This window comes from Pteropus medius, unplaced genomic scaffold (genome assembly GCF_902729225.1).
Source record: "Pteropus medius unplaced genomic scaffold, Ma_sr-lr_union100, whole genome shotgun sequence".
Lineage (NCBI taxonomy): Eukaryota > Metazoa > Chordata > Mammalia > Chiroptera > Pteropodidae > Pteropus > Pteropus medius.
In genome coordinates, this window is record NW_024342469.1 from 3,143,257 (window position 1) to 3,156,890 (window position 13,634).

The 13,634-nt window shown below is 59.6% G+C and overlaps 1 protein-coding gene across 2 annotated transcripts in view; it reads right to left on the reverse strand.

Annotated features, from left to right (window-relative positions):
- Nucleotides 1-13,634, reverse strand: part of FBLN1 (fibulin 1) — a 69,934-nt gene that overhangs the window by 27,684 nt on the left and 28,616 nt on the right. For both annotated transcript variants that reach the window (XM_039863192.1, XM_039863193.1), the window contains exons 9-14: nt 12,492-12,635; nt 11,359-11,487; nt 10,594-10,719; nt 7,947-8,066; nt 6,994-7,125; nt 5,071-5,194 (exon numbers count right to left, since the gene is read on the reverse strand). In XM_039863192.1, the coding sequence (XP_039719126.1) occupies nt 5,071-5,194; nt 6,994-7,125; nt 7,947-8,066; nt 10,594-10,719; nt 11,359-11,487; nt 12,492-12,635 (775 nt within the window). The remainder of the gene's footprint in view (nt 1-5,070; nt 5,195-6,993; nt 7,126-7,946; nt 8,067-10,593; nt 10,720-11,358; nt 11,488-12,491; nt 12,636-13,634) is intronic.

Below are 13,634 nucleotides of genomic sequence, written 5' to 3' on the forward strand. Positions count from 1 at the left end.
CAGCCTCTAACTTTCTGTGATAGAATGGTGAAAGCTCCTAACTTCCAGTGATGGAGACAGTTTCAAACGTCCTGTGAGAGGATGGGGACAGAGACTATCTTCTGCCACCCGAACTTCAGGCCCATCACACTATGAAGACAACTGCCTTCAGAAGGAGGGTCAGGGTGCAGAGGCCCGTGGGACTTGGCAGAGCCCAGGGCAGTTCCGCCACCTTGCCTGTGTCTGCATCCACTGTCCCCGTCTTCCATCACGTCTCCCTTTGGCTTTTTAAGTTTCCACGCCTCGTGCTGCGTGACTTGGGCTTATTTTACACTTGGCACTGATTGGGAGTGTGGTCCCTTTTTACTCCCTGTTTCCAGGCTCTTTATCAGGATGGACAGTGATCCTTTCGGTTACTTGACCATTTACCACTCTGAGCTCTGGGACAAGGCAGCCCTGGGGAGGAGCTCCACGGTACTAAAGGTGTACGAGGATCAGGAATGCTGACAAGGGCAGGTGTGCATGGGAGGGGCCCGAAGGCAGAGGGGAGAGGCAGGAAAGGTGGGCACAGGTGCCACTGAGGGGCAGCCCAACCCGAGACACCTGAGACACCTAGGTCCAGGCCAAAGGGGGGTGCTCCGGGTGACTGGGAGACCCTGAGGGACGGTGCCCGGCAGCATGCGGGCCCGCATCGGTCTCCTCACTCTACTGAGGGGAACAGCGGAGCTGAGTGAGTCCGCGACTCCAGTCTGTAGTAAGTGGCAGAGGCTAAGTGGGTCACACACACACACACACACACACACGCACAGCGCTTCAGGAAGGGTCTGGTAGACCTGGCCAGCAGGTGGCGCTAGAGTCTCCTTTATGTGAGTTGCGCTTTCTCACTGAGTGTGGCTGTTCCCTGTCCAAGCACAGAGTTTTGTTTGCCACATGGAAGCAGGGACCGTAAGGTGTGCGTGACGTTCTGGTGTGGCTCCCGCGGCCACTCACGCAAGGGAGCCGGACGTTCCTTCCTCCTGATGGCCCCCACCCCGGGCCACACGGAGTCCGTAACCAGGGCACCCTACGCCCTTCCTCGCACTAGGCGTTTCCGGGCCTGGCCCCTCCTAGAGCCTCGCTTCCCAAGGGAAGGGCTGTGGCTCTTTGCTTCAGTCCAGTTCCCGCACGGGCTCAACGCCTACTGTGTGTTCAGTGAACGCAAATAAATTCGGCCCTGGTTTTCCGGGTCAGCTGTCCCTACGCTGCTCTACCTCAAACCTCTTGAAACATCCCAGAAAACGTAATTATTGTATCTGGCAAACTGTCAGACCGGGAACAGCCCAAAACTCTCCGTTAGCCAGTGTCGTCTAGGTCAAGGAAGGGCTGTCATCGCCACGTCTACCACGGAGCGGGGGAGGGCCAGGCCCCCGGGGCCGCAGGCCTCGGTTCCGACTCATCGCACACAAAAGAGAGATGCGCCCCAGCTTTTCAGTTCAACATATTTGATTAGAACACCCCAAATTCCATGAAAGTGAAATTACTGAAAGCCACCGTATACCAAAGGAAAAAGTCCTCAAGGCCCAGTCCCTTCTCCTGGGATACAAAGCCATTGGGGCCACCCCCAGGCTGTCACACTCTTTGTCATTCTCGAGACAAGCCCCAGGAACCAGCCAGGGCAGAGCTCCGCCCGCTCTGTCCACCCGCATTATACCCTCGGCCGAGAGCTGGGCCAACCGAGGCCGCCGGCCTCACTCTGGCTTCCAAGACCACAAGCCTCAGGGCTGGCCCGCTGAGGAGAGAGAGAAAATGTTTTCAGTCCCGTCACAGGCTCAGAGACACTTCGAATGTTCTCCCTGCGGGCAGGAGAGACTTGTGTGGTCAGGATCTTAACAGCCTGGTTGGTCTTGGAGGCCCAGCCCTGTGGTTTACGGCCCGGCCTGCTGGGTCATGCTCCAGTTACCTCGGGCCACTGCCCAGAAGGGGACTGTGGAGAGAGCCAGGCTGAAGCCCAGAGGGCGAGAGAGGACCTGCTGGGCTCCCTGAACAAGCAGCTCCTGTAGGATGTTAACCACAGAAGTGCTGGCTGCCAGGTCCGTCCTCATACGGCTCTTTTGGATTTTACAAATTGATTTCTGAACGTCATGTAATAAGTTCTTTAAGAGACTTTTTGAGGAGGAAGAAAGTGGGCTGTACAACAGAAAATTCCAGTCCGAGGACTTAGCGGTGCTGAGAAGGTCGGCCCCTCCCCTCAAGCTCTGGCCTGCCTCCTGCCAGGGTCGGTTACGTGACTTGTCAGTGACGTAGCATGACGCTCACACTATGCTCGGGGTGCTTCCTGGTCCCACGGTTACGCCCCCGACTGGGATGCTCCCAATGTGGGATTCCGGGCCCGGCCCGCTCTTCCTAACCTCGACCTGGGCTCCTGTGACTCCTCACCGGGGACCAAAAGAGGGGAAAACTGTGACCACACTGGCTCCTGCGTGCAGCAGTGGTGGCCCCGTGACCACGCAGCCCTTCAGGAGCCCTGTCTCATTTTCTCATCTGAGGCCGAGGGACTCAGCCATTCACATGGTCACAGCCAGCAGGCAACGGAGCGGGAGCCACAGAGTCGCCCTGAAGAAGCTCCGCGGTCTGATCTGCTGTGTTCTGGGGAAGGGCACAGGATGGCTTATCAGCACCCACCTCACCACCGTTTCCTGAGTACCAGTGCTGGCACCGGGCTGGGTGCCCGGAACCTAGCACTGCTAACCGTCACTAGTAAGGCCTTGCCAAGCAGGTGCTACAGATGCAGAAAGCGCTCCCGGGCGACCAAGAGACTGGCCCGAGGTCATGGCACAGAGGAACGAGAGAGCCATAGTACTGGCAGTAAAATATGCCTTGGGGTGCCCATCTGCGCCCCACCAGAGCTGAATCCGGAGCGAACTTAATGGAGCAGGCTCTGCCCCACAATCACAGGTCACTCTACAGGAACCCGCAGGACGACATGCTCACCCCCTGTACAGCTGAGGACATGGAGGCTCTGAGACGCTCATGGGATCTGCTCACGGTCAAGGTCAAGGGACCTGGAATGGACTGAGCTGGGAGGCAAACCCAAGTGGGTCTGACTCCATAGCAAGGATCTTTCCAGAACACCTCAGCTTCCCCAGGAGGCGAGAACAGTCATGGGGAGGTGGGGGACTCGCCTGGCCCACCTCAGGTGAGGACCCCTCAGAGCAGGGTTCACGTCCCTCCCAGCTCCATTTTCCATCCAGCCTGTGCTCAGGCCACTGGGTGGCACTAGCGAGCAGGAAAGGGCCTTAACGCAGCAGCCATCCTCCCTGGAGGGGCCACCTGGAGCCTCGTGCTCCCCTTTTGGCCTTTACCACGGTGGGCACCCACTTCCTGCCTTTATTTACGAAGAACGATGAACCCCCTCTTCATCAGCCCCGAAGGACAGGCTGATAAGTCCATGGGAACAGACCAGCTTTGGAGCATCAGCCCCTTAGCGAGTGCTACGCTGTTCCCCGCTAAACACCCCACTTCATGGCTGGGAACTCCTTCCTTCCCATTTAATGTGTGTGCACGCCCTGCCCTAACCAGCCTACCACTCCCTCCCTCTCTGCCTAACCAGGCACCCTCTCCCGCCCCATCCCAGCCACGTGGGGGCCTCCTCAGTCTCAGCACCCCTACACCCTGTGGCCACTGCCGCTGTTTGCAGGCATTCCTAGCAGGCCGGTGCCTGCACACAGCGGGCCCTCAGTGAACGGTCCCCGAGGGAGTGTCTCCCGCACTGAGGGCGGCACAGGCTTCCCGAGCTTGCGCCAGCACGAGGGGGTCGGGGAAGGTGATCTGCGGATTCCAGCCGCCCGCACCCTGGGGCTTAGCAGGCGTGAAGGCCAGCGCGAGGCGGCCTCCTCCCTTCTGCTTCCGTGGCTGTGTGTGAGTTAGAGGTCGACAGCAAGCAGCCAGTCTTCCAGAATCCTCAAACCCAGACACGGACAAAGCTCTGGGAGCGAGGGGGCTTACAACGACAAATGCCAGCACAGCCTCAAATTGAGGACACGGAACTCTCTTAATGGCTCACAGGAATGCAATTAGTGCCCACTGGGCCACTGTGTGTAACCACAAGCTCTTTCGAGCTCTGCAGACTCACAAGCCCAGTTCTGGAGTGTCTGTTCCTTAAGCGGGGCCCACGAAGGAAGCGAGCTGCTGGGTTTCCGAGCGGACAAGACGCATCCTGGGGAACAGAGCAGGCCTGGGGGAGGTGGCAAGGCTGGCGGGTGGGCGCCCCCGATGCTGGGAGGAACACGAAGGGCTGCCGGGAGACCAAGGACGTCTGAGCATCCCCCGCTCCGGGGTTCGACAAGCTGGTGGCCAGGCCAGAACCAGGAGCCAGAGCCCCTGGGATGAGCAAGAGTATGGGGCCCGGTGCACTGTCCAAGGAGGTGCCGACCCCCTGACGGGAGGAGCAGACTCAAGGTCAAGGCCGAGTCACACGGTCAGCCTGGCTGTGTGCTAGCTTTCAGAATTTCCAGGGGTTATTCAGAGGGAGGGGTCAGGTGTCCATGGCTCCGACTAGCCCCCACCATGGGGCTTTTCTTCAAGTGACTGACAGTGGTGCCAAATGAGGCTTGGTGGGACGTTGTGGTGAGACCCAAGGGTCCTCATTGCTCCCTGGGGAAGGCGGGTCCTCGACACCCCAGCAGATATCCTGGTGGCCTGGGAGTGGGGGAGCTCACGGTGATGTGTGGACACACGGCTTCAAACTGAGGACATGGAATCTTCCCTGCTTTTCTACAGTCACTAGGCTAGACAGAACCTGGCTTTTAGGTGGGTTCACCAAATAACGACACCCCAACGGGTCACATCGGCCCCTGGAGTCCTCACTACTGTCACCCGAGTCAGAGCACACCTGACATCTGTGTCCACACTGGGGAACCAGAAGCCTGGCGTTCCCGCCGGGCCCCAGGCACAGGCTGGTCTGAGAGGAGGCGCGCTGACCGTCGGCCTCAAGTCACCTCCTCGGTTTCTAAGACCACTCTTGCTGGCGTTCAGGGGCCTCGAGGTTCTGAGACCTCCGTGGGCCCCCAGGGGGGTCGACGCAGACAGACGGGCGCGGGCCGAGGGACTTACGTGTCTGCGGAGCGGCGGTAGTTCTCTGGGCACTCGAAGGCCAGGCAGCGGAAGCCGCCCTGGACGTTGAAGCAGGTCTCGTTGGTGGAGCAGTTGTGGGTGCCGGTCACGCACTCGTCGATGTCTGCGAGAGACCCCGAGGCAGCACGGTGAAGGCCGAGGCCACCCGAGCAGACCTCGCCCGCGGACGGGGTGCTCAGGCCTCCCGCCGGCCAGGGGCGGGGTGGGCAGCGGCCATCCCTGCCCTCCGTGGCTGCTCCCTGGAACCGCGCCCTGTGCCAGCTGTTTCATTTCTAGGACGTTTACACTCAGAGAGTGTAAGTGCTCACTTATTATTCACAGTCTCGCAATGAGCGTGGCCACGATGACGAACCGCTCTGATGGCCCTGGAAGGGTGTCAAATGAGCCTCTTAATTCCCCTAACAGTTCGGTGAGACCAGTACTGTTTTAGAGAGGCGCTACAGAGCTTCGGTGACATGTCTATGGCCACGCATTTTGCAAGTGGCGGAACCAAGCTTTGAACCCTGGGAGGCTGGCACCCAAGTCCATGCTCTAACCAGCCAGCACCTCGCCACAGCTCTTGAGGTTCGTCGCCCTCACCTCGCGTATGGCTCATGACATCCAAGTAGGGACAGGGAGGAAGCTACGAGCCCCATGTGACAGATGAAGAAACAAGTTTAATGAGATTCTAGGTCGTGCCCTGTGTCTGGGGCTGGACCCTGAACATGGGGAGCCATCTGCCTCCCACAACCCTCTGGAGCAGCTAAATGGGGTTCAGAGGGAAGTCCCCGAGCCAGGAGGCATCTGTGGAGAAGTGCCACATGCCTGACCTCGGAGCCAAAACAACGCTCCTGATCTCCGAGGCCCAGCTGAGGAATGTGTTTTGCCACGTCTGGCAGGACCCCAGGGAGCAGTGAGGGGCCAGGCCAGAAGCAGGCAAGTCCTCTGCTCCGTGAGAAAGGTGAAAACAGCAACTTGCACCCAGAGTTCTGAGCTGCTGGGCAGGTCGCTCCCAGGGAACGCTGCGGCTGCCACCTCAGACCAAAGTCACTTTCTTCAGGACCAGAAATGACATCTGCAGAACCCGAGGACTCTGGAGCCTCTGGGTCGCCAGCCCCGTGTGGGGGCCCACAAGGCAGGGGCTGGACAGGCTGACCTCTGAGATTCAGCTCGCGGGGCTGTTCCTGGAGGTGAGGGAACAATGCCACCACTCACTCCCAAATGTCCAGCCGGCACCCCTTGCAGTCACCAAACGCACGGTCACGGGACGCAACAGCCTAGATATGGGGGGCGAGTGGCCCCCTCATTTAGCCCATGCCAGGGCCTACTCCTGGCCCCAGTGAGACCCTCACAGCCATAGTGTCCACAGATAGAGACACCCCCCCGCCAGGTTGTCACACACCAGACCACGCCCTCCCTGTGCCTGGGCAGGGATCAGCACCTTGGCACAGAGGCGTCCACCTTCTGCTCACTGTTTGCCCTTAACACCTGGCAGGGCCTGGCCCACAGCAAGGGTTTGCTGAGTGACTGAGTGAAAGACTGAACAAGTAGCACTATGCTGTGGAATGCGGTCTGTGGGGCATAGACTTTGTTTCCTTCTTGGTGGGCATCTTCCTAAAGGCTGCCAGGCCCTGTTCCAGCCCCCCTCAGGCACGCCGAGGGACAGATGAGAGGGCTCGGAACTCCCTGAGGATGGGGTGCTGGGGGCGGGGCAGGTGTGGGAGGGCAGGGTATGCGTGGACCCCAGGACACACCTCAGACGCAGAGGCCTCCCCTCCCCCTCCCAAATGCGCCCTGCCTGGGGTGCGGGCCCAGGGTCCAGGAAGCACATCCCCCCTGCTGGGGGGCTGCCTGGCCTCAGCCCCCAACACTGCAGAGCCCCAAGCACGGCCTGAGCGACCCGGGGAGCCCCGCCACGCTCACCTTGGCAGTTGCGGCCGTTGGGGGCCAGCCTGTATCCGGATGAGGGGCAGCTGCACTGGAAGCTTCCAGGGACGTTGATGCAGCGGTAGGAGCAGATGTGGCCCCCGGTGGGCAGGGCGCACTCGTCGATGTCTGTGACAACAAAGTCCACCCTCAGCATCCCGCGCGGACCCGGCCGGGCCATGGCGCCCAGTGGGCAGGGCTAGGGCCTGGGAGGGCAGCCACACAGGGCCAGCTGGGCACGGGGGGCCTCAAAGTGCTGGGGCTGGGGCCACCTCAGAGACCACCATGTCGAAAGGGGAACCTGAGGCCCAGAGAGGGAGGGCCTAGCCTAAGGCCACGCAGCACGTTCACAGGGTGAGGTGTGCATGTGTGGGGGAAGGAGGCGGAACGGGGAGCTGAGCAGAGGGGACAGGCCGAGGGCTTCAGAATGACACACAGAACAGGCGCCCACGGCTACGAGCACAGCCCCAGTGCTCGTTATTACAACTGCGTGAATGAAAAACAGCCCTCACGTGCAAAGAGCAATAATCTTAACAGTTGCTGTTTAAGCACCTGGCTGTGCCAGACGCTGTACGAAGCACTTCTGAGCTGCCACCTGGCTTCATCTTCCGACAACCTGGTGAGTGGGGTGAAACCCCGTGCCTGGGCCAGTGAGGGCTTTCCAAGGGCCAGAGGCTGCGAGTCTGCGATGTGGGTGGCCCTGGAGGCCCCTCCCACCCCTGGGGCACACACCAACCACCGCCAAGCCCTGCTCAGGGTCCCAGCACATACAGTGACCGCCACTGCTGTGTTTATCAAAGAAAAACCTGGTGAGTGGCTTTGACCCTTTTTGAACCTCATTCTCAATGGTGGGTTCGGTGTACAAAAATGAATCTCAGAAGAAAAACACAAACCACCCTCCAGCCTGGAAGGGCGTGAAGTAGAAGGGGTGCAGGGTGCTGTCCCCTCACCTTCGCAGGTGACCCCGTCCACGTCGCTGAGCTGGTAGCCTCGGCGGCAGTAGCACTGGTAGGAGCCATAGACGTTGGCGCACTCCTGGCTACAGGGGCTGCTGTCACACTCATTCACGTCTGAAAGACAGAGTCCCCGGGGGTCACGGCTCAGAGCCGAGTCCCACATCCCCAGCAGCGTCACGAACACGACAATTCCCTCAAGTTAACACACACGGAGAGGTGGAGTCCCAGAGCGCAGGGCCGGTTGCCCCGAGGGAGAGAGGCCCCCCGCCACCAGCCCCCCATGGCCGATGGACCTGGACTCTCTCCATCCCTGCCGCTGCCCGCTTCAAGCCTTGCCATGTCCCATGAGGACGACGGTGATGGCCTCCAGCCTCGGTTCCTTGCAAACCGGCCACTATCGGGCTACCGGAGTTAGTTCTAGTTCTCAAATGGGAATCCGATCACGTCCCCTGCAGATGAGGGAGGCCCTGAGAGACCCAGCGGACACGCCGATACCAACTAGGCCAATGCTCGGGACCCAACGGGCATCGCAATGCTGGGCTCTTGTGCATCTGTTCCCTGGACAGCAGGGATCGGCACACATCCAGCCCACTACTTATTTTTGTAAATAAAGCTTTATTGGCACATGGCCACGCTCATGCATTCACCTGGGTCTGTAGCTGCTTGTGCCCTACAATAGCAGAGTCGAGTGGTTATAAAAATCTGCGGCTGGCGAAGCCCAAAATACCTGCCATGTGGCTTTTAGAAAAAAAGTTTTCTAGTCTCTGGCCTAGAAGTCTTTCCTCACATTTCTTCTCCGCTAATTCTTAGCGGGGCAGGCGGGGTGAGCGGGAGAGAACATCCATCAGCTCCTCACCTCACGTTCATCCCTGCAGCCCCCGCACGCCCGGCCAGGCTGCCCCTGATCACCTCTTACCTCTGCCCACATCCCAGCGACACTCCCTGAGGGCAGGAACCATGTTCTTGCTACGCTTGGGCGCGGGGTGCTTAGTAAATGCTTGGAGGAGTAACAGGGCAAGGCTGGACAGGCCCTGGCTTTGCTTCCACAACGTTGCCCACTAACGCAGATATGATGCCTACCTCTCAGTCACTCAGTGGTGGCCGGGAACAGCGCGGGCCATGAATAATAACAACAGTGACACCAGCCAACGGGTCTCTGTCTGGCCAGCACTCCACCTCACACTGGGCATGTGATAAGCTCTTCACCTGCTTCATCTGATCTCATCCTCATGACCCTCTACGAGGTGGGTCTTAATGTCCCCATTTTACAAATAAGGACACCAAGGCCCAGAAACGTTGAGTTACTTCTTCAAGGCCATAAAAATGACTGCTGGAACTTGAACCCAGGCCTGAGGAACCCCAACACGTGAATCTTGTTCCTTGCTGATGTATATGTGTTGGGTCTGCTTCTTGGGGACAAATCCCAGCATCCCAGGAGAAGCCTAGTGCCCAGGAGCCCGTTACGCTGTCCACCATCCAGTCTGAGTATCATGCACACTGTACATGGCAGACAGGACTTTTGTGACCCCAGCCTTCCTGACGCGGAATTTGATGACCTGCCCATCCTGAGTCTGGCTCCATCAGCCACCCCGAGCACCGCACGGCACAGAACAGGGCTTGATGGGCGACGTCAGGAATCGCCAAGGGCTGTCTAAGCTCTCAGTTTCTGCTGACCTCGGAACCTAACCCCATAGGAGACATGACATCCGCTGAGCACCTACTATGTGCCAAACCCTGTGCTGAATACATTGCTCACCTCGTCTCAGTCTATCTCATCTGAGAACCCGAGACTTTCAGCACCTGTGACTTCATCCAACCCCCACCCTGCACATGAAGAGCCTTTTTCTGCTCAGGGCCACGTCCTTAGGGCGAGGACCCAGACCCCTTAAAATACTGCCCTGAGAACACGCAACTCTGCCAAAAGAACTTCCTATGCCTTCCAGCTCCCACGTGACTATAGGCCCTGGCTTCTCTTGTAATTTGAAGCATTTCCTTTAGAAAACTTGCAAATGTGAATCCTGTCTTTGTCCCTTTGAGATGCACCTTCTTGAGCCCAGGGATATCTCTCTCAAGAACCAGGAAACATGCTTTTGAAATGTAATCATCTCATCGAGAAGGGCAGGCCCCCCACCTCCCAGGCTCTGGGGAAGGTGGGAGCCAGTTAGCAGACACAGCTGGCTGACTCACACGGACCATCCCTTAACATCCATCGGTGCTTTTCCTGAGCACACCCCAGAATTTTAAAAAGCCCCCCTCCTTTTGTCTTGGTGGAGCTGAGATGAATTTACACTGGGGAGTCTCTCTCCCATACTGTAGTAGCCTAAATAAAATCTGTCTGAACCCCATTTCCTCTGTGAGGCCACCGGGGCAGGTGAGGCCAGCCGATCTCCAAGGTCACGGGACTGAGTGCTGGGTCTGAGATCTCCAGACCTCACTCTCAACCATGATCCCATGCGGCTCCTTCAGCCGCCAGGACGGGCAGGTGTCATCGGGCCCCCGAGGACCCAGGAGAAACCGGGGAGCCGCCATCTCTGACACGCAGCCTTTCACAGGCACGTCCCCCACCAACGTCATTTGACATGCGCCTGGGGAACGAACGTGGGTCGGTCCCCAACAGGCTGCCCTGCCACCGGCCACTCACCCTCACAGGACCGGCTGTCGGCCGAGAGCCGGAAGCCGGCGGCGCAGCTACAGAAGTAGGAGCCGGGCGTGTTCTCGCACTTGTGGCCGCAGAGGCGCCCGGGGTAGCGGCGGCACTCGTTGACATCTGAAACACAGCGGGGGGCGAGTGGGGTTCAGGGGCGCCGTCCTCCCCCCAGGCACCACTCCGCTGCCTGCCCCCCGCATGTCCCACAGCCTCAGTTCTCAGAGCTGAGCAGCAAAGGGACTTGTCCCCAGAACAAGGCAAGTCACTGAGCCAGCCTCGTGCTCCTTCCTCGAGGGCACATCTGTGCATGTGCCACTCTCCAAGCTCTCCACCTCAGGTCCCAGGGAGGGTCCATGGGATGGGCGGGGCAGGGGCAGGGGCAGGTGCCAGCCTAGTTCGGGGACGGCCACTGGGCCCGCAGAGCCTGGCCCCGTCTTTGGTTCTCGCTGCCCTGGGCTACGCGCCCAGCTCTGGGGATCGCTCATCTTTGGGGCATTTGTAGAGTGGGCTGGAGCCCCATAAACACTTGGAGGCCTTCGGTCAAGCAGAGTGCCTGCCGTATGGGGGTGGGGGTGCAGGGGACACTAGCCCACGGCCTGGCCGGCAGCAGAGTGGAACCAGGACGTGCTCTGGGTCTGCCTGCACGCAGGGTTTTCTGAAGTGAGGGGCAGGTCAGGGTCGCTTCGGATGCAACAGGCTGGTTTTCTCTTTGGTGCTACCCGGCTGGGCCCCCCAAGGCCTATGGGGACAGCCACATACCCACACACGTCCTGCTGATGCCGTCGAAATAGTAGCCAGCCTTGCACTCACAGCGGAAACTTCCAGGGGAGTTCACACAGAGGTGGCCAGACCCACAGGGCTCAGAGGGCGGTGAACACTCATCCACATCTTGCAAAAAGGAAAGAAAGACAGGGCAAAACGTTTAGTGTGTCTACAGCCACGCCACCCTGAACAAGCCCGTCTGATCTCGGACGCTAAGCAGGGTCGGGCCTGGTGACTACTCGGATGGGAGACCACCTAGGAAGACCAGGTGCTGTAGGTGTAAAAAATAAAAAATAAGGGATTTTAAGTTGATAAGGTCCTTGCAATCTGTGAGGCCAACCAAGGGTTGCCTCGCTGAAAACATAAAACCAAAAAAAAAAACTTTAGCGTGCATGTGTGTGTGTTTTTTCCTAGAGGACCGAGCAAACTAAAACGTATACTGACAAAGCAGCGTCGTTTATTCTTCGAGTCGACTCCATGGCACACCCACTGTGGGGAGACAGCTGGCCCGGGGGCAGCCCCTTCCCTCAGGGGACTCCCGCTCTGGCCGGCAGCCAGTGACCTTAGTTAAGGCAGGAAGTGCCCGGCGAGTGACCGGGGGAGGTGGGGAGGAAGGCCCCTTGCGGCCGGCAGGGGTCTCGGCAGGCTGGGTGCAAAAGCCTCCGCCCTGGCCCCAAGGGAGAGTGAGAGCGGGTGGGCAGCGGGAGCAGCAGGAGCGAAAACCCAGAGGAACGGGCGGGGCTTCCGCGGGGGGCAGCGCGCCCCATTTCATCTGGATTAGAAGGTGTGTGGCGTTGGGGCCAGCTCAGGATGACTGAATTGCATCTGTCCTCTGATGTCACCGAGGGGGGCTGTGAGCATGGAGGGACGAGCGAGCTTTTGGCTCAGGACGCCTGGGCAGAGCGGAGGGGACAAGGCCGGAGGCAGCGGGCGGGTTGGGCTTTACTGCAATGGTCCAGGCAAGACGATAAAGGCCCATGCATGGGGACCAGCCATGGGACAGACGGACAGATGGACAGGTGGAAACGGCCTCGCTCTGGGGATCCCCTCTCTCCTTCCGGAGAAGGGAGGGTCGTGCTAGGAGCGAAGAGGGAGGTCCCCTTCGGGTGGTTTTCCTTTTTAACACCCACCGACACAGCGAGTTCCCTCGTCGTTGAGATGGTAGCCGCGGCCGCAGTTGGGCACGTTCTTCTGGCACGTGTAGGAGCCCTCCGTGTTGATGCACGTGTGCCCCACGGGGCACGTGGGGCTGATGCTTAGACACTCATTGATATCTACAGCGGGAAAGACAGAGGACACGTGGTTAAATGCGGAAGGCTTCCCCACCCCCGATGACCGGGGCTCCAGAGGGTCCCCACTTCTCTTCTGCCCTCTTCACAAAACCAGACGGGTGTGACGAGGCCCTGGACCAGGCAGCGGCCTCCTGCCTGGCTCCTAGACTTCACCAGCGCACACCACCTTAAACGCGAGCCCTCCTGACCCTCTTCTGGCCCCCAAAACCTTCGATGCCTCCATCTTGCACTGGGTTTGAAGCCGCCTGCCTGGCCTTCAGGTGCTGCCACCACCAAGTCCCTTCTGAATCCCACACGCTGGGCATGGTGACTTGGTGCCAGCTGTGCTCACGCGCGTCACACAGTATGTGGTGCGTCGTCCCTGAGCAGGGCGTGAGGCTAAGGGGGACAGACGTGGCTGTCTCCTCGCTGCCAGCACGACTGCCCTGGCGAGGTTCTGAGCTCCTCGGTGACGGGCCTGGCCCCACCCGGCCCCTGGCCTCACTCTGGCCAGCCCCTCCCACGGCCCAGTCTCCAGCCCTGACTACACACCTACAGCTCCTGGACAGGCCACTCAGGTCCCCCCTCTGTGCCTTTATCCACACGGTCCCTGCCTAGGAAGCCATCTCCCTTGTCTGCCCACCCCCATCTGGGCTCCTCGGGGCCTGTGCTGACTCGGGTCCAGCAGGAAGGGCCGCTGGCTCCAAGTTCACAGCACAGTGGTCTCCCCGCCTGACTGGACACGCCCCCGACACGGGGACCGTGGGACGTTCACTTGTGATGAACACACGCCCAGCAAGTGGGGGACACTCAATGAACAAGAAGAAGGTTACACATCTGCTCACTCCTCACGCTCAAATCAGTGCCCAAACTCAAAGACTGAACTTCCTCCTGGGGGAGACGTCTAAAGGGGCCCACACTTTTAAGAGTCACCTATTCAGGCACTTACAAAGCATTTGGGGGGCGGGGAGCAAAGAGGAGAGTGACGGTAGAGGACCCCTG